The 26,300-nt window shown below is 42.8% G+C and overlaps 2 protein-coding genes across 2 annotated transcripts in view; one reads left to right on the top strand and one right to left on the bottom strand.

Moving 5' to 3' along the window:
- Positions 1-2,081: 2,081 nt before the first annotated feature.
- LOC139420664 (peroxisomal biogenesis factor 2) lies at positions 2,082-13,415 on the bottom strand. Its single transcript, XM_071170877.1, has 3 exons — positions 13,337-13,415; positions 3,501-3,994; positions 2,082-3,245 (listed from the first exon to the last, which is right to left on the bottom strand). Exons 1-3 carry the CDS (start codon positions 13,338-13,340, stop codon positions 2,760-2,762), a joined length of 984 nt encoding a protein of 327 aa, XP_071026978.1. The 5' UTR covers positions 13,341-13,415; the 3' UTR covers positions 2,082-2,759.
- Positions 13,416-13,548: 133 nt separating this feature from the next.
- LOC139420663 (polyamine-modulated factor 1-binding protein 1-like) overlaps positions 13,549-26,300 on the top strand; it is a 132,924-nt gene continuing 120,172 nt past the window's right edge. The window contains exons 1-3 of the mRNA XM_071170876.1: positions 13,549-14,551; positions 16,037-16,186; positions 20,633-20,764. Of these exons, the coding sequence (XP_071026977.1) occupies positions 14,303-14,551; positions 16,037-16,186; positions 20,633-20,764 (531 nt within the window). The 5' untranslated portion in view covers positions 13,549-14,302. The remainder of the gene's footprint in view (positions 14,552-16,036; positions 16,187-20,632; positions 20,765-26,300) is intronic.

Genomic DNA, 26,300 nt, shown 5'->3' with positions numbered 1-26,300 from the left:
CCACCATCGGGCACTCTGTTCACAACCTTGACATCAGCAAACTGCTGGCCCACATGACACCATACACCATGGTCTGCAGTTGTGATGCCGGTTGGACATACTGCTAAATTCTCTAAAACTACGTTGGGGGCGGCTTATGGTAGAAAAATGAACATTAAATTCTCTGGCAACAGCTCTGGTGGACATTCCTGCAGTTAGCATTGCCAATTACACACTCCCTCAAAACTTGACACATCTGTTGCATTGTCATGTGACAAAACTGCACATTTCAGCATGACCTTTTATTGTCCCCAGCACAAGGTGCACCTATGTAATGATCATGCTGTTTAATCAGCTTCTTGATATGCCACACCTGTCAGGTGGATGGATTATGTCGGCAAAGGAGAAATGCTCACTAACAGGGATGTCAAAAAATGTGTTCACAATTTCTGGGAACTTTTGTTTCAGCTCATGAAACATGGGACCAACACTTTACATGTTGCGTTTATATTTTTGTACTGTATATTTGAATTCATTAAAATCATCCAAGGACAGGTCGGCCTACTTGACGCATGAACAGACACAGGCACATGCCCGCATGCTCATAAACGCCCCAACGTACAGAATCAGAGGCAGCATGAAAAGCATGGTGGTTAGGCATTTTAATAATTAAAATGAACATCATCAGTAAATACTGTAGAATCCCTGTGTATTGATCTCATGAGCAAAAGCCCTCAATCCAAGAAACATCAAATATTTTCTTTGTGTCTAACACATTTCATCAACCCCTTCAGAAGTGAACCTGTCAGGATGAGTGTGTTTGTGTGTATTAGTGAGTTTGTGTAAGCTAGACCAAACCAAACAGACCTCAAAAGAAACTAAGCCGTCAGTAGTGTATGTGTCTGTGTGTGAGAGAGAGAGAGAACCAGCCTGACCAAACCCATCTCTCCACAAGGCCCCAACTCACCTAAAGTCCTGATTGATTGCCTCCGCAATCAGCAATTAAGCTCTAGTGATCATCCAGATGAGGGGTGTCTCTGCTCTCCGCCAGCCCAGAGAAGGCCTCACTGGGCAGGGCTACGTTTGGCCCGGGGCTGGGCTCATTGGAGGAGGTTAACTCCAGCATAAATAAGCATCTTTGCAGTCATTACAGGGATTAGGCAGTGATTCGCCTGCAAGGAACCAAGAGGCTGCCAGAGGTTCACTACAGTTCACAGCCTGACTTATAGGGAGAGGCCCGCTGAGATTACTGAGTGTGTGTGAGAGAGACAGAAAGTGTATAAGTGTGTCTCCAATCTGAGCCCCTGGCTGCCCCTTGATCTTTTGCATGTTTTGGCAGTGTGAAAGGGGATAAGGAGAGATGGAGAGAGAGCAGAGGGAGAGATGGGAAGAGAAGGAGAGATGGAGAGAGAGCAGAGGGAGAGGAGAGATGGGCAGAGGGAGAGGAGAGATGGGCAGAGGGAGAGGAGAGATAGGAAGAGAAGGGAAGAGAAGGAGAGACCAGAGGGAGAGGAGAGATGGGCAGAGGGAGAGGAGAGATGGGCAGAGGGAGAGGAGAGATGGGAAGAGGGAGAGGAGAGATGGGAAGAGGGAGAGGAGAGATGGGCAGAGGGAGAGGAGAGATGGGAAGAGAGCATAGGGAAAGATGGAGAGAGAGGAAAGATGCAGAGGGAGAGAAGGCAAGATGGGGAGAGAGCAGATGGGAAGAGAGCATGGGGAAAGATGGAGAGACCAGAGGGAGAGAGAGGGCAGAGGGAGAGGAGAGATAGGAAGAGAAGGGAAGAGAAGGAGAGACCAGAGGGAGAGAGAGGGCAGAGGAGAGATAGGAAGAGAAGGGAAGAGAAGGAGAGACCAGAGGGAGAGGAGAGATGGGAAGAGAAGGAGAGCAGAGGGAGAGAGCAGAGGGAGAGGAGAGATGGGAAGAGAAGGAGAGACCAGAGGGAGAGGAGAGATGGGAAGAGAAGGAGAGACCAGAAGGAGAGACCAGAGGGAGAGGAGAGATGGGAAGAGAAGGAGAGATGGGGAGAAGCGTGTATGTTATAACTTTCTTAAATTTCTCTCTTCACTTTAAAACAAGAAACACCCATTAAATGGGGTCATTATTTGGGTATTAATTAAATTGACTACATTTTAATGAACAGAATTTAGGCACAAATACAAACAGATGCAAATTTCGTTAGCGGTGATGAGCAACAGAAAATCATCCATTATTTATTAGTCCCGTCAGTCATGTTTTTGCATTTTTCATCAGAACAAATATTCCCATTTGAACAGAACAGAGCAGCACAAGGCCAATTTGGAGCAAAATCAACACATTTCTTCATCAAATATATGCTCTGTGTTTCTCCAACAGTCACTCAGAGCTGTGTGAACAAACAGGTCTGTCCAAAGTCTAACAGTAGGAATGGAGGGGCAACAGGAGCATGATGGTCAGTGAGTGTGTGCTCACATACATTATACATGGGCAGACAGGCCCTGTCTGTTCATACAACAGACTGAATCTCAGTCATCATCATCTTGTCTTTCCAGTGCATCTTCCATCGTCACCCAGAGTATCTTAAGCAAAGAAACCATGCTCAGTTAAAGGGCCCCTCTGAGACCCTTTGTGTGTGTGTATTTCTGAATGTCTGTCCGTGTTTGTGTGTGTGCATGTGTAAATGTCAATTTTTCTATAGACACTGTGTATTGAAGTCCATTCACTGTGACCTTGAGTGTCACCAAAAGCTCACTTTACAAGTAAACACGTGTTGTGTGTGTTCCCGTGACTGGATGTGACATTATCATCTAGCGTGGATGTCAGTAATCTCGATCTGCAGTTTGACAGCCTTTGCCTCCCCGACTTCTACGCCACACTTAGGACATGTCAGGTAGGCGTCTGCGATGGAGTGACTCTTGACGCAGTAGTAACAGAACACATGACCACAACCTACCGTGTGAGGCATGGTAGGCCACTCCCCACACAGAGCACACTCCTTCCACACCGCTGAGCCCTCTCTCACCCCCTCCTCCCCTCCCTCACCCACTCCTAGGGGGTAGAGAAGTGAGTACATGGTTGTCTTGATCTTCCTCATGTTGACTAGAGGGAGGAGGAAGATGAGGAACTCAGCGAAGCCGTGCCACAGCAGCTCTCTATTCATGTACTGGAAGGCTGCATCCCGGACCGCCTGGGGCTTAGTGAACACCGCACGGATACCCAGGATCCTTTCTGTCAGAGATGGGTGGCGCCCCTTCCTCAGGAACACCAGGAAGTTGATCAGATTGGCTACCTGGGGAGATTTCAGCAGCATGAGTAACAGCTAGACCAGGGTTTCCCAAATTCGGTCCTCCAAGAGCTGCACGTTTTGGATTTTGTCTGAGCACTACACAGCCGATTCAAATAATCATCAAGCTTTGATCATTTGAATTAGCTGTGTAGCGTTAGGGCAAAAAACAAAACGTGCATGCCTTGGGGTCCTGAGGACGAAGTACGGAAAACGCTAAGCTAGCCAATCAAAACTCAGAACTTTACTTTATAACCCTACCTGGGTAAGGCCGGTGATCAGAGAAAGAACTCGACGCAGTCCCAGACGCAGACCTCCATCGGCCGGGGGACTGCCGCCCAGCCCCAACCCCAGGGAGAGGAGCAAGCTGTGGGATCGCTCCGTCAGCCAGCGGGGTCCGACTGTCAGCAGGGCCAGGCCCAGCCTCTGTCTCCTGCTCAGGGCCCTGTAGCGCTGGGATAGCGACAGAGTGTTGTGGTAACGGAGGTTCATCATAGACTGGCCCACCGTAGCACTGTTGGGGTAGACTGTGAACCTCCAGAGAAGGAGCTGGAGCAGGGCCTTGAGTTCAGGCTCCACGGGAGTGAGCAGGCCTGGGCGGAAGTGTTGGAAACACTGGGAGAACTGGTTCCACACCAGCTGGTCCAGAGCAGAGTCCAGCTCAAAGGCATCCAGCTGGTTGATCCTCAAGACAGGAGTCTGAGGGTCTGGACCTGAACCTCCCTCTGGTGGGGGATGGGCTCCTCCAGTAGAAGCTGAAAAAGAAGAAGAAGAAGATAAGAATCAAAAATGGTACTTGTAGGCTACATCACATACACACAGTATGCAATACAATTTATTTATCAAAGGTGCTCCACAGTAACATAGGCCTAATCCCCAAAGAAAGACTCCAAACTTTTGGCAAGAATAATCTGTCTTGGAAGGACGAAACCTTGAGAGGGACCAGATGTAAAGGGATACTTTGACATTTTGGCAATGAAGCCCTTTATGTACTTCCCCTAAGTCCGATGAACTCGTGGACACAATTTGAATGTCTCTGCATCCAGAATGAAGGAAGTTCGAGGTAGTTTTGCGAGCCAATGCTAAGTGCAATGACGAAGTCTACAGGAACAGCTGGCATTCTAGCTGTCATATAGACGTCCAGTCTTTGCCCTAACGCTAGCCAGCAACTTCCTTCAAACTGTACACAAGAGACATAAAAATGGTATCCCTGATTTCATCTGACTGAGGAAGTACTGTAGATAAAGGTCTGCATTGCCAAAATCTCAAAAGGAGAAGTTGCTTTTTTACAACCAAATACATTGTTTTGTAAATGCCATGTTATAGAAAGGTCCAGATTTCACTTGTTTGAGAAACGTAACGCAACCAGCGATTCATTTCCTCATCCTTGTTGTGTAGTACAGGGATTCTAAAAAAAGTTCAAAAAACACCCAAATACATTCTTTTAGAAACTGAAACGCTGTCAGTGTATCGGCAAATTGGCAGACAAAAATACAGATTTCAATTGTTATGAAAACTTGAAATCGGCCCTAATTAATCGGTCGACCTCTAGTCCAAACACACCAAGACAACCGAGAAGAGGGCACGACAAAGCCTATTCCCCCTCAGGAAACTAAAAAGATTAAACTGGCCTTCTTTAGACTAGTTGAGTATTTGGAGCATCAGCATTTGTGGGTTCGATTACAGGCTCAACATGGCCAGAAACAAAGAACTTTCTTCCGAAACTCGTCAGTCTATTCTTGTTCTGAGAAATTAAGGCTATTCCATGCGAGAAACTGCCAAGAAACTGAAGATCTGGTACAACACTGTGTACTACTCCCTTCACAGCGCAACCTGTCTCTAACCAGAATAGGAGTGGGAGGCCCCGGTGCACACCTGAGCAAGAGGACAAGTATATTAGATTGTCTAGTTTGAGAAACAGACGCCTCACAAGTCCTCAACTGGAAGCTTCATTAAATAGTACCCGCAAAACACCAGTTTCAACGTCAACAGTGAAGAGGCGACCCTGGGATGCTGGCCTTCTAGGCAGAGTTGCAAAGAAAAATACATCTCAGACTGGCCAATAAAAAGGAAAGATTAAGATGGGCAAAAGAACACAGACACTGGACAGAGGGAATATCTAAGGAAATTTGCATGCCTCAGCTCGAGTCGCAACAAAATGGAATACAACATTGCAGATAAAGTTCGGAATGACAATTTCATGTGTACAACATGTAAAGACCTACATCACCATACTGACAGCGTTTCAGTTTCTAAAAGGACGTATTTGGGTGTTTTTGGAGCCTTTGCTCATGTTTTTTCAGATCCCCTTTACTGCCACAACGAGGATGAGGATTTAAATCACTGGTTGGGGGGGGTAGGTTTCTCAAAAACAAGTGAAACAAACAACAAGAACAAAAAAGTGTCTGGACCCCTCTATAACATGCTATTTACATTAAACATGTAGATTTGGTTGTAAAAAAAGCTAAATTCTCCTTTAAGATGAGAAATCCATCCTATTATGCATTTTTATAGTGGCTCTGAAATCACTTTTCACATGTAAAACCCATCCTAAATGTGGCCTTTGAGTGTTGCAATGCAGAGGCACATGGGGTCTTAAGATGCACATGGACACACACACACACACACACACGGTCTTAGCCGAGATAGGGTTGTGCGGAAGAATCACATCAACAGGGATTAGCCTAATGGCGCAGTCTTGGCTACACCGTAACCATCTGCCAATATGGAACTATTTCACTCCCCGGTGGACTCTATATGAGATCCCACCACTGTGACGTCTGGATGACTCCTCACTGAGTGTGTCTGTGTGAGTCCATGTTTGTATCATCCTTGGTTTATCTCTCTCTACCCCCCCCCAAATGAAATGGTTTAGAAATGAAAGGCTGAAGGAGAGAAAAGGAGAGAGACCTTTGTGCTGTGGTGAACAGGATTTGTTACGTGGCTTTAAGAGATTTCAACTCTGGAATGGAAATATGGCAGCTTTGACTGAAGGGGTCAGTTGTGACATTTAGACCGAGTTACATTCTAATAAGCAGCACTGCGGTGCTTAGAGTTTATTTTGGTCCATAAGAACATCCTGCATTCATGATGTTTCAATAGACTTCAGATGATACAGTACCACCCAGTTACATTTAGAAATGAATGAAATAGGTGACATTTTAAAGGAAAAAAGTCATTCAAGTTTAATTTAATTCATGACACTATTTACAAGTGCGGCATACAATGTCTATTATACGAAGTTAGAATTTAATTTATAAAGTAGCCTAAAACTTACAAGAAAATAAGTAGGTGAATATCAAATAATTACATAAAGATTCTAATATATATAACCTAATTTGTTATGTCACATCATTTAGGTGACATAGCTAAGCATAATTGGCCCTTGGTAAATAATAATACACTTAATTTGTATAGTGCTTTCATTCAAATTATCTCAAAGCTCTACTGAGAAACAAATGAAGTAGTAGCCTCACGTTTGTATGCACTGCCTCAGTGTGGGCGTATGCGCATGCCTGCATGTGTGTGTGTCAATCAGGTAGGCAGGCAGGGACATACGTAGATAATCCACAGGTCCACAGCGCCAAATAGCCACACAGTGCCAAGTGTGAGAAATAGCCCCCTCTCTCCATCCCTTCCTGCTTCCCTCCCTCTTGGGAGAATCCCCTGGCCTGGTACTCCCTTCAACGCTGTTATTGAGCAGTTGACAAGTTATGAATGAAAATGTTTTATTTGGGAACACAGTATTGACAGCCGGCTATCAATAGTACTGTGGCTATTGTCAGGGGCTTGTCAATATTAATGTAATTATGATGTAAGAGGATGAGAGAGATGTTAGAGTCAGGCCACTGTAACGTCTTCTAGACACACACACACACACACACACACACACATCAATAGCAGGATTACTATTGACAGCTACCCTCAGACTCTCAGCTATATGCCAAATACATAACAGCCCCACACTTCAGTCAATACTCTCTGCCTATAAAAATGAAGTAGTGAAATTTACAGGGCTTTCACCACAGAACTGGAAATCTATGGCTCTTATGTAATGGTCAGAAGTCGCCGATCAATGGGCAGTGGTTAGGCCTATTGTAAATAAAGGACATACACTTACAGAGGCATGAAAGAGCAAACACACACACACACACGCACAAAGATTATGTTCAAGCATTGAACAGGAGCCATCGACTTCATAATGGATCAACACAGGGAGAATGCCCTCTCCTGGAGCTGGTGAGTGAGTAGAGTGAGAGTGAGAGAGAGGACTGACTGACTGAGTGTGGGTTATTGCCTAAAGTTATCTACTATAGGCCTAGTTCTGAAATCAATACAAAACAAGTACAAATCTAGAAGCCTACACATTTCATGGGGTAAATGTAATGATTTTTAAATTCTATATTTAAGATTGCTTCAAACAACAGCATTTTGGGGATATCTAGAGATTTAGGGAAGTCTGAGGCCAAATGAATCATTACTAGGACAATGTCAATACACAACATATGGATATACTGCCACAACAACAACGCTAGCACAAAGGGTTTATATGGAGCAAAAACCACTCCTGCACCATGACAAATAATAGGATAAAACCATGAGCGCTCCGTGGCATCCAAGCTGTAGTCTGCTGCTCAAATCAGGGCTTATGACAACTAGCGCAAAGTGACGAATGAGTGACAGACAAGATTGCGGCATATCAACTGTCACCCCCACCCCTAGGCATCATCCTGTCGGCTACGATCTACTGATGGAAAAAGGGATAGGAAAAAAAAAAAAAAAGAACAGAAAAAACCAGAGTGAAAACAGATAAGCACAAACTGCTCAACGACAACACTCTGACCTTGAGTCTGTCTGGCTGTCACAACTGGACTGGACAGGACGTTCCTGAAGAGAACATAGCAGCTCAGCTCCAAGCAAGGCTATAAGGAATCAAGGGAATTTGGGAGGGTGGCTAGACTGTCATCTTGACCTTCGGTTTAGACATAGTGCCAGGGATGGCACCTTTAGGACAAGAGATAGAGAGGGAACGGGGGTGGGTGTCTTGATCCCCAAAGGACAGGACACATAATAGTGATATTATCCCTATCTTTTTCTGATCACTGAGGCATAATTATATATATATATATAATTATAATAATATTATAATAATATTATAATATTATAATAATAATAATATAATAATAATAATAATAATATATAATAAGCCTCCTTCAGATATAAAATGCCTAATATATGTATGCCTGGCTTTGTATATAAGCAATTATTATGCATCAAACTCCTGGCTTAGACTCTCGTACACAAATACCAAGGCAGTTAGCTTTGCTTGTTAGCCTACATTCTCTGAACTAAAATATAAACTGTTACAATTGGCTCTCCTACTGTGTGGAATATGCCTTTGGCTTTCACCCTACATTTCTCCTCTCATGTAAATGAATTTGTGTAAAAGGTCTGGAGAATGTAACCTTCCATTCTAAGCACTCAAACCTCTTTTATTCCTCTCTTTATTGCTCTTTTCTCTCTGGCCAGAGTGCTAGGCCTACTAATGTTTTCTCAATGAAAATGAATGAGAATGTCAGTTTTAAAACTTTTAAAAAGTGATGTCATGGCCATTACAGGGATGCTAAGATTAGCCAGGCGGTAAGAGGACTAATTGTTATGAGTCTGTTTCATAAAAAATAGATGCATGTAAATGCACAGAGTGGTCCTAGACCCTGGCTCCCTCTCTCTCTTGGTGTGTGTGTGTGTTGCACTCAAATGCTTAATCAGGACTCCCCTACTCACCTAAAACTAGGGTTGCAAACTGACTAGGGTTGCAAACTGACTAGGGTTGCAAACTGACTAGGGTTGGAACTTTCAATAAATTCCCTGGATTTCCAGAAATCCTGGTTGGAGGATCCCGGATTTCCTGCTTATTCCCTCCTGATTCCGGGAAACCTCTAACTCGGATTTTGGGAAAACCAGGGAATTTATTGAAAGTTTAATACATTTTGCAACTCTCTACCTAACACCATAGAGAGCCACAGGGCGAGGGGGGCCTAGTTAATGTCTGAAAAAAAATATCACTTCTGCCTGACACAAAGATTTGTGCTCTGCTTAATCTGGTTTGCTCAGAACGTAAATTATTTAGGAGAATTAATTGATTTTGTGAGTACAAAGGTGGAAGATACAAAGCTTGTATGAGTAATAAGTACAGCAGGGTTTGCAGGAAAACAACTTAAAAACTCATGAAACATTTAGGAGGCCAAGGAAGTGCATTGAATGGTGAAGCAAGAACAGTTAATGAATGAGACATTTTTTGTTGTGTCTGATGAAGTAATGCGCAACTGCTGTGGCCTAACCTCATGCAAATAAAATGTGTAGCGTTAAGAATTTTTTATCAACTAATGCATGACAGAAGACAAACGGTGATGTGCAAACTTTTGTTCTCATGTTTTATCAGTTGTACACGGCAATTAAAACGATTGAGGAAATGGAATGCTTAACGTGCTAGAGTGCCAGACAGACCCTGGCTTGTGAAGACCCAAGCACTGTTTTTTTTCTCTCTAAAGCGGACAAGGAATGCTGTTAAAAGATGTGCTCATGTCTGGAGCAGTCACTCATCACAGTAAAAACACTTCACAGAAACGTGCTGGGGTGATGAGTATCCTAAACTCGTCTGAGGCCTGAAGGCTTGCGTTAGCTCCCCAAGCAAATGCCTAGGCTTTAGCTCAGCAGGCTAACAGAGTGTTGAGGGTTTTAGGCTAGACGAACCAAGTTCAAACACAGCCTGTCAGACGACTACCCCTGCCGACATTTGAACTTTGGATTCATTACAAACATTCCTACTGAACAACCCTTTTAGAGGACAGGGTCTGAGTGTCGAGAGCTTTTTCAAATGAGTGCAGCAGACAAAGCTGTGTCCATGTTAATGCCTGTTAGAGAAATCTATAGCTGACCTCTTGACCTCTAGCTGAGATCACACCCCAGTTTAACTTCACAAATTCCCTTAAAAACCCACTCAATATGCTAAGTGTTCTCTCTCTCATCCAGTGTAATCATCTGCTCTAGATTCTCTTGATAACAACACTCATTCCTAGTTCTTAATTCGTAAAGTCTACACATATCAGCCATTTAACAAAAAACGCAAAGCTCCTCCATTTTGATAATAAGGCAAGAGCATTACGTGATAATCAGTCAGAGGATTAGGTTGGCACGAGGCAAAATGGCCAGCTACAGAGTAATTGTAAAAGAGAGATAGATTTTTTTTTTAAATGAATAGAATAGAGGACGATGATTGAGGGGATAGGGATGGAGTGAGTGGCCTCTTGAAAATCAATAAAATCACCTACTGTACAGAAATAATGACATCTCTTTCTCTCTCTCCGCTTTTAGACTGGCCTGGAGTGAGATAAGCTTAAGGCTGAAATGACAGTATAGCCTACTGCAATAATCAAATGTACAGTACACTAATTAATACCTATGGGGATAATTCCTGTTATAATATAGCCTATATACAGTATTTACTATATATACAGTACCAGTCAAGTTTGGACACACCTACTCATTCAAGGGTTTATCTTTATTTTTACTATTTTCTACATTGTAGAATAATAGTGATGATAACAAAACTATGAAATAACACACGTGGAATCATGTAGTGACCAAAAATATTTTATATTTCACATTCTTCAAAGTAGCCACCCTTTGCCTTGATGACAGCTTTGCACAATCTTGGCATTCTCTCAACCAGCTTCACTTGGAATGCTTTTCAACAGTCTTGAAGGAGTTCCCACATATGCTGAGCACTTGTTGGCTGCTTTTCCTTCACACTGCAGTCCAACTTATCCCAAACCATCTCAATTGGGTTGAGGTCAGGTGATTGTGGAGGCCAGGTCATCTGATGCAGCAATCCATCACTCTCCTTCTTGGTCAAATAGCCCTTACACAGCCTGACGGTGTGTCGGGTCATTATCCTGCTGAAAAACAAATGATAGTCCCATTAAGTGCAAACCAGATGAGATGGCATATCGCTGCAAAATGCTGTGGTATCCATGCTGGTCAAGTGTGCGTTGAATTTGAAATAAATCACTGACAGTGTCACCAGCAAAGCACCCCTACACCATCACACCTCGTCCTCCATGCTTCACGGCGGGAACCACACATGCGGAGATCATCCGTTCACCTACTTTGCATCTCACAAAGACACGGCAGTTGGAACCAAAAATCACACATTTGGACTCATCAGACCAAAGGACAGATTCCCACCGGTCTAATGTCCATTGCTCATGTTTCTTTGCCCAAGCAAGTCTCTTCTTCTTATTGGTGTCCTTCAGTAGTGGTTTCTTTGCAGCAATTCGACCATGAAGGCCTGATTCACACAGTCTCCTCTGAACAGTTGAAGTTGATATGTGTCTGTTACTTGAACTCTGTGGAGCATTTATTTGGGCTGCAATTTCTGAGGCTGGTAACTCTAATGAACTTATCCTCTGCAGCAGAGGTAACTTTGGGTCTTCCTTTCCTGTGGCGGTCCTCATGAGAGCTATCATAGAGCTTCATAGCACTTGATGGATTTTGCTACTGCACTTGAAGAAACTTTCAGAGTTCTTGAAATTTTCCAGATTGATTGACCTTCATGTCTTAAACTTATGATGGACTGTCGTTTCTTTTTGCTTATTTGAGCTGTTCTTGCCATAATACTGACAATTAACAGGCACACCTGTTATTTGAAAAGCCTTCCAGGTGACTACCTCACGAAGCTGGTTGAGAGAATGCCAAGCGTGTGCAAATGATGTCATCAAGGCAAAGGGTGGCCACCTCATGAAGAATCTCAAATTTAAAATACAACTTTTTTTTGCTTACTACATGATTCCATGTTATTTCATAGTTTTGATGCCGTCACTATTATTCTGCAATGTAGAAAATAGTAAAAATAAAGAAAAACCCTAGAATGAGTAGGTGTATCCAAACTTTTGACTGGTACTGTATATATATATAAATATATATCATTTTTTGTAAACAAATTACAGTCGGTGGTTGGATTAATCTTGATATTCAAGTGGTGTTCTGATGATATTCAAGTAATAGGTATTAAGGTCATGATTAGTGATGGGGAAAATTGATACAGTTACATATAATTATTTGAGGATATATATCGTATTATATATTTTTGACAATATCGCAATATTATTTTGCCGCTAGTTGGCTGTACCTGCACCAAAACTCCAGTATTTTTTCCTTCACAGCGTGTTCTCCATCTTCTTTTTAAATAGGGAGCCAATTAGTTTTCAGCACTTTTATTTCCACGACTGATAAAAACTCGTTTTCTCATGGCTCTCTCGTCTCTCTGCAGCAGGCATATGGTGAACAATATGTTTTGAAAATCCAATCACAATACATATCCTATCGACACTTAAGTATCTTGATAATATCTGGATCGTGATATCCCTGGCATTTCCCAGCCCTTGTCATGATACAACTGCAGCTTGCTGTCAAGGTGAAACACGTCATTGGAATTTCTAGCAAATAAATGTAGTACACGTTTGTATTAATTACGTCAATTGTTGCAGAACCTTTCCTCCGTTGCAAAACGTTTTGCAACAGAAACCGTTTACGCCAAAGGGGAGACGAGAGTTTCTATTGGACAAATTCAGGTAGGTTCCTCCCTTTTCCTATATTTGCTTCCGTTTGGTTCTTAAACGGTTCCCATTGCAATACCTAATTTATACACACCAGGGATCTATCTAATCATTAGTCCAAAGAGTAGCGTTTTGCAACGAAAACAGTTTAAATTGGACAGATTCAGATAGGTCCCCCGTTTCGTTCCTAGTGAATAGACCCCAGCTTGACCGCCATACTGTCATTTTGATAGTGTGCAGTGGATAGTATTTGAAAGCGACACAGCTCATCGATACTGAACTGTACATAATGCAAATCAAAGCACAGAAGACATTGCACATGAGTATACATTCCAACGAAGTAGCATATGCATTGCCCACTGTTCGCAATATATCTCGCGCAAATATATCGATTGCCGTTTAAACGTAATTGGAATATGCAGCCAATATAACTTGGCAATGGATTGTATTTCATATGACAAAAAGGGGACCGATATTTACCCATTGTTTTGCTTGAAATCGACCGTTTGTCACCTAGATGTGAACGCACTTCATTTCCGGGTTGTCAACGCTAACCACTCCTCTAAAAGCGAACGGGCCAATCGACAAATGAGTGCCCAGCAGCAAGCATGTTTAGCCAATTGCATTAGGTCGCTGATTAAGTGATGGTGCACACTGTCATATCTATTGGGTGAAATACCAGTGTGCCGTCACTGCAGCAAGATGTGTGTGTCCTGTTGCCACAAGGAAAGGGCAACTAGTGAAGAACAAATACCATTGTAAATACAACCGATATTTATGTTTATATTTTCCCCTTTGTACTTAAACTATTTGCACATCATTATAACACTGTATATAGACATACTATGACATTTGATATGTTTCACTAGCCAATAAAGCCACTTTAATTGAAATTGAACAAACGTGTAACGCAACAGCGAGGTAAATATTAAAATCACGGCGGGAAGCATAAAGTGCATGAGGGAAGATACGGGAAGATACCTCAAATGAGCTCAGTCGACGATGACGTTAGAGTATCTCGATCAATCAATACTGCATATTTGCAGACGGAAAGCTGCTTGAGCCAATCGTATCCCTTCAAAGGGCGGGCTACTAGCTTCTCGCACACGTCAAAACTGGAAACTGATGGTTGTAGTTACCGACCTAACAACCAACTTTTCTCCAATCACTTTGACTTTTTAACGATACACATGGAAAGTATACTATTTAAAAAAAAAAACATGTTTATAAGCCAATGTTGACAGTAGAGTTTTGCTTGTCATTATACAGCATAGTTATCGAGAAAACAGACCGAAACAAGAAGAGAGCAACTCTGAGTGATGATAAACAAAGCATGATAGCTAGCAAGCTAACGTTAGATAATGAATACCTGTGAGGTCATTTGAGTAATGTTTTAGCAAGTTAACCGAAAAGACAGTTCAGTTTTCAGTGAGACGAACTAGCAAAATGGATTATAAGAGCAAAAAGTCCACTCTGTCCGGGGAAAAATCACAGGGGTCTGGTCACAAAAGTGACAAGCCACAGCAGAGCAACTCGACGTCAAGAGTTGATGCTGATCATGGTGGTGGGATCATTCTCTGTCCTGTTACCAAGAACATGAAACACCTCCTGGATGAGTTCAAGGGGCTGTATGAGGAGAGGTTGAGACGCCTAGAGTTTGACACAAGAGGGGGCACAAATGAGGACATTTTACAGGTAGGTGAAGTGTCACTTAATTCCACAGCAGGTCATTTTCTATCATCATGTCTTCATTATGGTCATAGCTAGATGGGATACAGTTTATGTCAAATTGACGTAAAAAAAAATGTTAGCTAACCCTAACCGTTTTCTCACCTTAACCTAATTCCATAAATAACCTCAACCGTAACCCCACCCTTGGCATGGTTGCTGCCAGTTTAAGACCGTGTGACCCACTCTCAACTGCTACAATATATGGCGTTATGTCAATTCACATAACATTAGAGCAAGCTGGCAACATAGCCAGGTAGCCACTTGGACAAGGCCACTCAAGTTACTGCATTAAGTTTAGCTCTCTGTCCTTTGCATATACCTACTCCTTCTCTGTAACCAATTGTGACAAATAAAAAAGAACAAAACAGTATCTACAGTCAGTGAGCACAATCATGATGATTATTGCTAGACAAATAACAGAGGGAAGCACAGAGCTGGTTTTATGAAGCCACAGCACTTGTAACAGGTGGTAAATTACATTAGTCGGCCATCTGAGCAGCTGAAACAGAGACGTGGACCGGCAGCCTTGTTTAAAAGCATTCTAATCGTCAGGGCTTGTCATGTGAGATCATTTAGACACAGCCTGTAAGTCAGGGGGCTGTACATCAAAGGAAATGTAACAAGATTTCGAAGATGGACTTTGGTCAATTGGTCCAGTACTGGAGATATCTAACAAGGTTAGCCATAACCCAAGGATGACGTGGACAGTCACTCTTCAACCTCCTGCTCTCCAAATGTAAGCCTAGGCCGTATATGTGACTGACTAGGTTTCAACCTGGGTCGTCTACGTGCTGCAAGACTGTGTTAGCTGCTGAGCTAAAGCCTATGCATCATGTGAGCGTGGTGACGCTGATTTTGATGTTGCAGGCAGGGAAACCTCATCACAAAACCATGAGGCTGTCTCACGTCCGCAACACAGGCATAACATATTTATAACGTAGTCTATTTATAACAACATTGTAAGATATTTGAGAAGAATTAGATTGAGAGAATGACGTGAGGTTGAGACCTAGAGTCCTAGACCCAGGCCTGGCCTACATATAAACAGTAGTAAGTACACCAGCATCTCTCTAGAGTCTAGATTGTCTGTCAATACAAGGGCTACTGTGCACCTTTAGAAAATAACATGTTAGTACATTACTACCAACATAACAAACAAAAGCAGTTGTTGACGTCAAAAGGTCTTCTTGTCTTAAACCTTTGTCTATGTTCTGTTGTTGAAAATGCCTTTTATGATGAAAACATCATTCATGTATGAACAGTATGTTGCTATATTGGGAGTGCAATTTAAAACCATTCACAAACACACGCAATGCAACATGTCTGCTACTTATCTGTGCTGTACAAAGACACACAACATTGCGTCTAGGCTACATATCTGTTGTTCACAGAGACACACAACATCACATGTAGTTATGACATCTATTATTCTGTTGTTGTGTTTTGTAGATGAAGGTCCGTATCCTCCAGTCCTATGTGAACGACTTGGGTGACCAGAACCAAGTGCTGGTCCAGACAGTGGAGGACCTGGAAACAGAGGCCAACAACAGAGTCTGCACCATAGAGGCCAAGCTACGCACCTCTGATCAAATCATTCATGTAAGCCTCATGTCTATTTTCTTCCTTTGTGTTAGGCTTACGTTACCCTGCCTCCATCCCTGCTTTGCTTTTGCCTTCAGCTGGCTTGTGAGTGTCCGTGGGCTTGCCCCCCTATAGATTTGATATGTGAATGTAGTTTTACACAGCCCCATTGTTGGAATCTAATCATGGCAGAATGCTATAGACATTCAAAGTCTGTTATTTTCATCCAAATAATTTGGAAGAAAAAAATAAGTATGAGCATGTCTTGTTTATGACGCCGTTTTAAACCAATTGCTAAATATTGTCCTGCCGCAATCCGTCAGTTATTTATTCGGAACAGGTTTGATTTTTGCATATTTTTGCATGCGAAAATAAGCTGTTGACCAATAGAAGTTGTTATATGGGACATTGCCAGTGGCAGGCCGCACACTGCCACTGACAGGTCTGTGGGTTTGATGTGCGAATTAATGAATACATTTCTCTCCGCCTGTTTTTTTTACGTGCAGCAATGTATCAATGTATCAGTGCAGCAATGTATCAATTTAGCCAATGTGCTCACACCAGAGCTACACGTCACTCTCGCCATTCAAACTTCCTCACTAGTTCATTGCCAACGCAGTAGCCTTTTTTATAGCCATTCAGCAAGCAAGAGGATGGATTGATGCTTCTCTCCTCGAATAGACCTAGGCCTATTAGTTTGTAAAAATTGCTCGAAATACGTTTCAAACTACATTGCTGTTCATTAGGGCTGCAGGTAGCCTAGCGGTTAAGAGTGTCGGGCTATTTGCCATGAAATTAACTGCAGCAGTACAGAACCATCACTAGACCAGCACATTAGACGGCACATTCCTCACTCGCTAGATGTGCAATTAAAGGGCCAGATGCACAATTAAAGGGGAATTACACTCAAATCTAAATGTATTAGTTTTCTTCCAGACCTAAAAAAAAATATATATTCTGTTGTGATTTAAGCATTGGCATGCACTCAGAACACCAAATTGTGTTGTTTCTATGAACAGTTGTAATTTTGAGAGTGAAGAACTACATAATATATTTTGATTTGTTTAACACTTTTTTTGTTACTACATGATATGTGTTATGTAATAGTTTTGATGTCTTCACTATTATTCTACAATGTAGAAAATAGTAAAAATAAAGAAAAACCCTTGAATAAGTAGGTGTGTCCAAACTTTTGACTGGTACTGTATATTTACAGAAAACAGTGCGCTACTATCTCTTCTACACTAAAGACCCACAGAAGAGAAGAATATGCCTATTTGAAAGTTGGGATATCTACTTTGTGCATGACACAAGTAATTGTTCCAACAATTGTTTACATGTCCTCTGGTCTGATGAAACAAAAATAGAACTGTTTGGCCATAATGACCATCATTATGTTTGGGGGATAAAGGGGGATGTTTGCAAGCCGAAGAACACCATCCCAACCGTGAAGCATGGAGGTGGCAGCATCATGTTGTGGGGGTGCTTTGCTGCAGTAGGGACTGGTGCATTTCACAAAATAGATGACATCATGAGGAAGGAAAATTATGTGGATATATTGAAGCAACATCTCAAGACATCGTTCAGGAAGTTAATGCTTGGTCGCAAATGGGTCTTCCAAATGGACAATGACACCAAGCATACTTCTGAAGTTGTGTCAAAATGGCTTAAGGACAACAAAGTCAAGGTATTGGAGTGGCCATCACAACGCCCTGACCTCAATCCTATAGAACATTTGTGGCAGAACTGAAAAAGCGGGTGCGAGCAAGGAGGCCTACAAACCTGACTCAGTTACACCAGCTCTGTCACGAGGAATGGGCCAAATTCACCCAACTTATTGTGGGAAGCTCGTGAAAGGCTACCTGAAACGTTTGACTCAAGTTAAACAATTTAAAGGCAATGCTACCAAATACTAATTGAGTGTATGTAAACTTTTGACCCACTGGGAATGTGATGAAAGAAATAAAAGCTGAAAGAAATAATTCTCTCTACTATTATTCTGAGATTTCACATTCTTAAAATAAAGTGGTGATCCTAACTGACCTAAGACAGGGAATTTTTACTAGGATTAAATGTAAGGAATTGTGAAAAACTGAGTTAAAATGTACTTGACTAAGGGGTATGTAAACTTCCAACTTCAACTGTATATCACAACATTTTATTTGTTTTTTTTAAGTAACTCTAATGCTAGAAAAGGTTGTAGACCCCTCTATTAGGCTGTGTATTATAGGACTGCTAAAGTGAATCTAAGCGACCACTTGTGCTGTAAACAACCATGAAACATTCCATCGGAGTTGACCCTTATCAGTAAGTGGTTGCACAGATTTAGATAAAGCACTCAAATTCAAATGTAGTGTCAACATAACCACCAATTGCTTTCCTAAAATTGGTCAACGGCTGATCATTAGGCTATGGACAGGTTGCGTGCATGTTTTTCTATTTTCTAATGGTTGTCAGTTTTAGATTCATATAGCCTATATCTCAGCTCTCTCTATATCTCCCCCTTGAAACTTTACTTGTCAATTTATATGATACAGTAGGCTATTAATTTAGCATTGTCCTATAATGTAGACTCATTTTTGATATCCTACAGAAAGGATTTGAAGCTAAGGCAAGGTTTTTAATACGTTTTTGGGAAAGGAGAAATGTGATTACGTGTCTGAGTGAGATACGCCGCATGCGTCTTTAATTAATAATGGGTCCTTTAGGTGGGTGGTTGCGCGTGTACGAGTTTGCTAATTCTCTATGTCCATTCAGAAAGTTGCCTAAAATAAGCCCAACCTGTCTGGACTTAATCTCTTTAATCAGATAGAAAGATAACTGTAGGTAGCAAGCATCATGCTGGTCAGCAGCATACTGTATGTGCGAGCAATGACTACATGCCAGTTTTCCGTTTCCTCTCATTAAATGGGGTGCAACTAAATAAAACGTCACCAAGCTCCTTTCATGACTCATCCTATAGGATGAACAGCCTATCCTAATATTTTCTATAGGATCTTTCTCTCTTTACTGCGTCCTCTCTAGGTCACTTTGAACAACATATTGCCACTGAGAATGACCGCAGCAGCGTTGGTGACGTTATGCAAATGTATGTGCATCGGACTTGATGTGGATGGTTTAGTGTGCCAAAATTGGAATCTGTATTTTTGGGGAATGGTTACTTCTCAGGAATGATTGAATGATCTTTTCAGACAGCAGTAGGGCTAGCAGTGTGTAAGACAGAGATTGTAACCTTCATAACCCCTGATCATGTGTGTGGGCCTAAATCCTTCATCCATTAAATATGAATACTATCTCTCTCATTATGTTGCTAGTGACCTCTGTTTAGCATGCACATAGCTGATCTATATGTTTTAGTTATTAATGAATAGCCATATATTGAATGGTTCACTTCTGTGCATTTGTGTTGGTGCTGTTTCTTGAGGGGTAAACTAACTCCATTGACAATGACCGACTGCGCTTCCATAGGCCTGTTGTTTTTGTTGTTGAGTTGTGAAGACATCTTTCCCTTCACTGATTGTCTACTAAATACAGAAACAATATGGATGAATATACACCTGTCTTAAGGGCACTTGTACAGCAAAGCAAAATGTAATTGGCTGAATTCTCAACCCAAAATGCATGTTTTAGAATGATCCCAGACTAGTGTCCATCCAACAAGAAGTCCATCTTCTATCCCCTTGCCTTTGTCTGGCTATGGATTAGTACAGGCCTCTGTTCTTTGTTTCAGGTCCATTTGTTCTGTCATCCCTGCATACTAACATACTATTTAGATCATTTTAATAAAGTGCTTATATTCCAGGAACGATACCAGTCCTTACTTAACAGTGTATAGTTCTACAACTTACAACAGCATGTGTAGTAACCTAACAAATACACTGCAGCAAATAATACAGCATTATTCACATTTATTCTGCTTTATTAGTCAGGTAACTAGATTTCCAGTCAATTGGCGAGGTATAAAGTTCTGTTGATGTTCTCTAGTCTCTGTAGAGTGGATCCGGTGGTCAATTAGATTGTCAGTAAGGAATGAACTGTGCCAAACAGTATATTACACACTTGTCCCCTGACTGTTGGGTAGGCATCCCTCTACTAATGTCCATAATTGGAAATTAAACCGATTGCTGAGCATTTAGAGCTACTTATGTGCTATTCTACAATGTAAACTATGCAATGAGCAGTGTAATATGAGAGGCAATGCCTGATTGAATGGTTGTAATATATTTTCTAATTTAAGTAGCAGTAATGCTGTGTTCTAATGGTTTCAACAGAGTTTTCTGTCCTGTGGTGTTTTTTAAATGAGCTGCTACACATCAATCCACTCTCTCCATACTTCAGTGAATTACTGAAGCAGTGTATTTTCTGTGCTCTAGTTTGTATTGCCTATTTGTAGAAGAAAGCATTAGCATATCATTATTATAGGATCCAGTGGATGAAGTGTACTTCTTTATGTGGTTTTGTCAGGATCTGGAGCAGCAGAGGAGGGTTCTGGAGGAGAGTGTGTGTAGTCTGCGCTCTGAGAACCGGGACCTGAAGACTGACATGGACTCCCTCACAAACTTCATCCAACAAGCCACACACCAACACACCTTGGTCGTAAGTCATAATATTTCTCTCTCTCTCTCTCGCTCTCTCTCTCTCTCTCTCTCTCTCTCTCTCTCTCTCCTATAGCTGTCTTCTTCTCCCTAAGCATCGTGTGTGAATGTTAATTCCCTCTGCTTGGCTCTGGCCCTGGGGGCAGTAAAGGACAGTTCAGATCACTGAGGGATCAGGGGAGATCAGTAGAGATTGGAACACATTAGGGATCAGTCGATCCCTCTTTGATCCGTTGATCCTGTCCACTGACCACTCCCACTTTCCCACCCCAGAATGACCATCCTAGTCCTATCCCATCCCATGCCCTTAGGGTAGCAGTTGCCCTTAGGCCTAAAACTAGAATCACACCTAATCCTAACTTCAACAATTAGGGAGGAAAATACTAAACTGACCTTAGATGAAAGTTTTTACTGCTCTTCCCCACCATTCTTAACCTTTTCATTTCCCATCCCCTCTTTCTGAGTAAAAGCATTTCTCCTGTTTGGGTCCTTGGATGACCGGAGAGAGGACACCCTATCCTAGAGGTTTTCTGTCTCTTCTGCATCTGTCAAACCCTGTGACAGCCATATGGCTTGTAGACATCAGCCATAGAAATGACTAACCTCTGTAGATTCCATAGGTGGAGGGAGAGAGAGAGATGGGAGGGAGAGAGGGAGAGGGAGAGGGAGAGGGGAAGGAAGGAAGGAAGGAAGGAAGGAAGGAAGGAAGGAAGGAAGGAAGGAAGGAAGGAAGGAGAGACAAAAGGGGTCATGGGGTTGCGATCGTTGATTATGCTAATACGGTTGTTAATGACTTTAGCTTTGAGTGATAATTGATCGGGATCATTAGCATATTAACTCTGGGATGGTCTGTAATGGATGGCCTCCCTGAACCCTGCAATAATGAACTAATTAGACTAATTAAAATCAATAGAGGTGCCAATAAAAGGTTAGGGCTCAGGGACCACTCTATATCTGTAAGGAGGAAAAAAGGGAGAGATGGGGATAGACAATTAACAAAGAAAGAGAGAGAGAGATTTGCTGACAAAGAAAGAGAGAGAGGGGGTGAAATGGACACTGCAGCCAGAGAGAGAATGAACAAATGAACGAGAGCTACGCAGAGAGAGCGAGAGACAGAATGAACTAATGAGCGATAGCGAGAAAGACAGAGAGGGTTTCTAATGCTGATTGATGTGGTCTTGACGGTGGTTAGGTGAATAAATGGCTTGTAGCAGGCCAGGCAGCATTACTCTGGCAAGGGTTGGGGGGGACTAAGTGCTTTGTAAGGTCAACCATGAGGCCCAACTTACATATGTACTGGCCTGCCCTTATAAACCTCTGTTCATATATCAGGACGGGATGGACACAGAGAGGGTTCCCTTCTCACAGAGTAGAAGGGAAAACGCTAGCCCTGCGTTGGGTTGTACTTCTCAATGGGAAAGATTACAAAAGAGATTCTAGAAACATTGCAGGAATTTGTTTGTTTCAGTGATGAGGCTACATTCAGTTGAGTGTATTTTGGAAATGGTTATGAACATGTAACAACCTATTTAAATGACTGATGAAAATGACTTTACCAAACTACAAATAGAGCCATGTATTGGGTTTTTGTCTACTTTTTTCTTACAGGACAAATACATCCAGGTTGTGTAAATAAGACTGTCTACTTCCTGCAATCATCATGTTTTATTTTTCAATCCCATTTACATCATTTGATGATTCATGCTGGTCTCTCCTTTGTTTTCTTCCATGCCACATTGATTCCACCTCTCCATCTTAAAACAAAGCCAAAGATGGGATGAGTGTGTAAAGAGATGGCTATTTTCTTACAGGAGGGAGGAAGGGGAGAAAGAGGAGGTATGAAGGAGGACAGAGTGGGGGAAGGAGAGGGAGGAGAGGAGGAGGTATGAAGGAGGACAGTGGGGAGAAGGAGAGGGTGGAGAGAGGGGAGGAGAGGAGGAGGTATGAAGGAGGACAGGGGGGAGAAGGAGAGGGTGGAGAGAGGGGAGGAGAGGAGGAGGTATGAAGGAGGACAGGGGGGAGAAGGAGAGGGTGGAGAGAGGGGAGGAGAGGAGGAGGTATGAAGGAGGACAGTGGGGAGAAGGAGAGGGTGGAGAGAGGGGAGGAGAGGAGGAGGTATGAAGGAGGACAGTGGGGAGAAGGAGAGGGTGGAGAGAGGGGAGGAGAGAAGGAGGACAGAGTGGGGGAAGGAGAGGGTGGAGAGAGGGGAGGAGAGGAAGAGGTATGAAGGACAGTGGGGAGAAGGAGAGTGTGTAGAGAGGGGAGGAGAGGAGGAGGTATGAAGGAGGACAGTGGGGAGAAGGAGAGGGTGGAGAGAGGGGAGGAAAGGAGGAGCTATGAAGGAGGACAGTGGGGAGAAGGAGAGGGTGGAGAGTGTCCTATCATTTATGATCACGACTCTGAAAGGAAACACATCTAGCCCAGTGTCCTATCATTTATGATCACAACTCTGAAAGGAAACACATCTAGCCAGTGTCCTATCATTTATGATCACGACTCTGAAAGGAAACACATCTAGCCAGTGTCCTATCATTTATGATCACGACTCTGAAAGGAAACACATCTAGCCAGTGTCCTATCATTTATGATCACGACTCTGAAAGGAAACACATCTAGCCCAGTGTCCTATCATTTATGATCACAACTCTGAAAGGAAACACATCTAGCCAGTGTCCTATCATTTATGATCACGACTCTGAAAGGAAACACATCTAGCCCAGTGTCCTATCATTTATGATCACAACTCTGAAAGGAAACATATCTAGCCAGTGTCCTATCATTTATGATCACGACTCTGAAAGGAAACACATCTAGCCAGTGTCCTATCATTTATGATCACGACTCTGAAAGGAAACACATCTAGCCAGTGTCCTATCATTTATGATCACGACTCTGAAAGGAAACACATCTAGCCAGTGTCCTATCAGTAGTGGATTAGGGAAGGAAGGATGGGTCCATGTCTCCCCGGGATATATTTGTGTTCAAACTGATCATGGAAAGTAATCTGTGTGATGTGACGTCAATGTTGCGCGTTTGTACAAGCGTATGTTTGTGTGTGTGTGTGTGCGAGCGCGCGCTGCTGACCATTACTTTAATAGTATTTCATCTCATAGCCCTTTTTCCCATGATGGAGTGGTGTTCGCTTTACACACACACGCACACACCCTGTGCAGTCCGTCCCTCTAACAAATGAGTTTACCCTGGTCATAACCTTCACACATCTCATTACCAGAGATTGCATACCTTTTCATAAAGCCGTAGACCTGCTTTGAAGGATCACACACACGAACGGGGGACCTGTTCCGGACACCGAGGCCCCACTGCCCGTAAATTACTCCTCCACTCTCTCATACATACATAGTTAATCAGCTAATGTTGTTTTATTTCTTATTATTCATTTACATTGCTGTCTGATTTATCTAAATGACTGGTGCTCTCATTCATGAACACATTTGTAGTCTGCCTCTGTTTACATGGCTACTTTAGTATTGGGTTCAGACCATGTGGGGGGGTCAAAACCAAATAGTACCAAATAATGTTTTATGAGATTGGAGAACACATTGGGTGGGATCTTAGACCATTCCTACATACAGAACCTTTCCAGATCATTGCTATCCTTCATCTTCTCTTAAGGACTGCCCTCTTCAATTTAAACCACAGGTTTTCAATGGGGTTCAAGTCCGGAGACTGAGATTGCAAAATGTTGATTTTGTGGTCAATTAAACATTTTCTTTTGGGATTTTGATTAGGGCTCGGGGTCATTGTCTTGCTGGAAGATCCACTCGTGGCCAAGTGTCAGCGATCTGGCAGAGGTGATCTGGCAGAGGCGATCTGGCAGAGGCGATCAGGTTTTTGGCAAAAATAGCCCCATAACATCAAGGATCCACCGCTGTATTTTATAGTAGGTATGAGGTACATTTTCTGCATATGCTTCTGTTTTTCAAAGCCAAAACCACCACTCTATTTTCATGTCATCTGACCATACTGTGAAAAGTTTGGGAACCACTGGCATAGTGTACTACTTACCTTAATAATGGAACAGGGTCAAAGCTTCTACTATTGAGCAGGGCAGGCATATACACACAGTAGGCTCTGTAATCCACTGACCTCTGAAGGCTCACACATGTACAAGAAGGTGCACACACCCCCTGCAAAAACACACGCGCTAAGACACGCGTGCACACACAAACGCACACCCTGACCTCTGTGTCTGTGGGGTCATCTCGTTGTCGGAGACTGGATTTAATTATAAGGGGAATGTGTGAATGTTTTGTTCTGTTGGAAAACTGGTGACGTCACGCACGCACGCACACACACACACACACACACACACACACACACACACACACACACACACCTACACATTCACACAAAACACTTTAGACCTTAGAATGGCAGTGAACTAGAATGTGTTTATGATTTGGTTTGGTCAGGGAAGCTAATGTCACTTAAATATGTATTTTTTTAAAGCCACGATTGAATGCAGCATACATGAAATATTAACCTACTGCTAATGGACATGGACTGGACTCTATCTGGTAATTTTACATTCAACACATAAAGCCCAACAAAGTTCATCAGTAAGCTAAGGACCCTGGGACTAAACACCTCCCTCTGCAATTGGATCCTGGACTTCCTGACGGGCTGCCGAGTAGGCAACGGTGCCACGCTGATCCTCAACACAGGAGCCCACAGGGGTGCGTGCTTAGTCCCCTTCTGTACGCCCTGTTCACTCATGACTGTGTGGCCAAGCATGACTCCAACACCATCATTAAGTTTGCGACACAACGGTGGTAGGCCTGATCACCAACAGTGATGAGACTATAGACTATATGAAGGAGGACAGAGACCTGGCAGAGTGGTGCCAGGACAACAACATCTCCCTCAACGTGAGCAAGACAAAGGAGTTGACAAACACTCCCCCATTCACATCGAAGGGGCTGTTGTGGAGCGGGTCGAGAGCTTCAAGTTCCTTGGTGTCCACATCGCCAAAGTTCAAACACACCAAGACAGTCGTGAAGAGGGCACCCTCAGGAAAATATTTGGCATGTGTCCCCAGACCCTAAAAGTTCTACAGCTGCACTATCGAGAGAATCCATACCGATTGCATCACAGCCTGGTATGGCAACTGCTCTGCATCCGTCCGTAAGGTGCAACAGAGGGTAGTGCCTACGGCCCAGTACATCACCGGGGCCAAGCTTCCTGCCATCCAGGACCTATATACTAGGCGATGTCAGAGGAAGGCACAAAAAATTGTCAAAGACTCCAGCCACCCAAGTAATAGATTGTTTTCTCTGCTACCACACGGCAAGCGGTACCAGAGCGACAAGTCTAGGTCCAAAAGGCTTGTTAACAGCTTCTATCCCCAAGCCATAAGACTGCTGAACAATTAATAAAATGACCACCCGGACTATTTGCATTGACCCTTCCCCCCGCTACACTGCTGCTCCTCCCGAGTGGCTCAGCGGTCTAAGGCACTGTGTCTTAGTGCTAGAGGCATCACTACAGACCCTCGTTCCATCCCAGGCTGTATCACA

The sequence above is a fragment of the Oncorhynchus clarkii genome, chromosome 11 (genome assembly GCF_045791955.1).
Source record: "Oncorhynchus clarkii lewisi isolate Uvic-CL-2024 chromosome 11, UVic_Ocla_1.0, whole genome shotgun sequence".
Taxonomy (NCBI): domain Eukaryota; kingdom Metazoa; phylum Chordata; class Actinopteri; order Salmoniformes; family Salmonidae; genus Oncorhynchus; species Oncorhynchus clarkii.
Note: the sequence above shows the minus strand (reverse complement) of the source record. Positions and strands in the feature narration are given on the sequence as shown.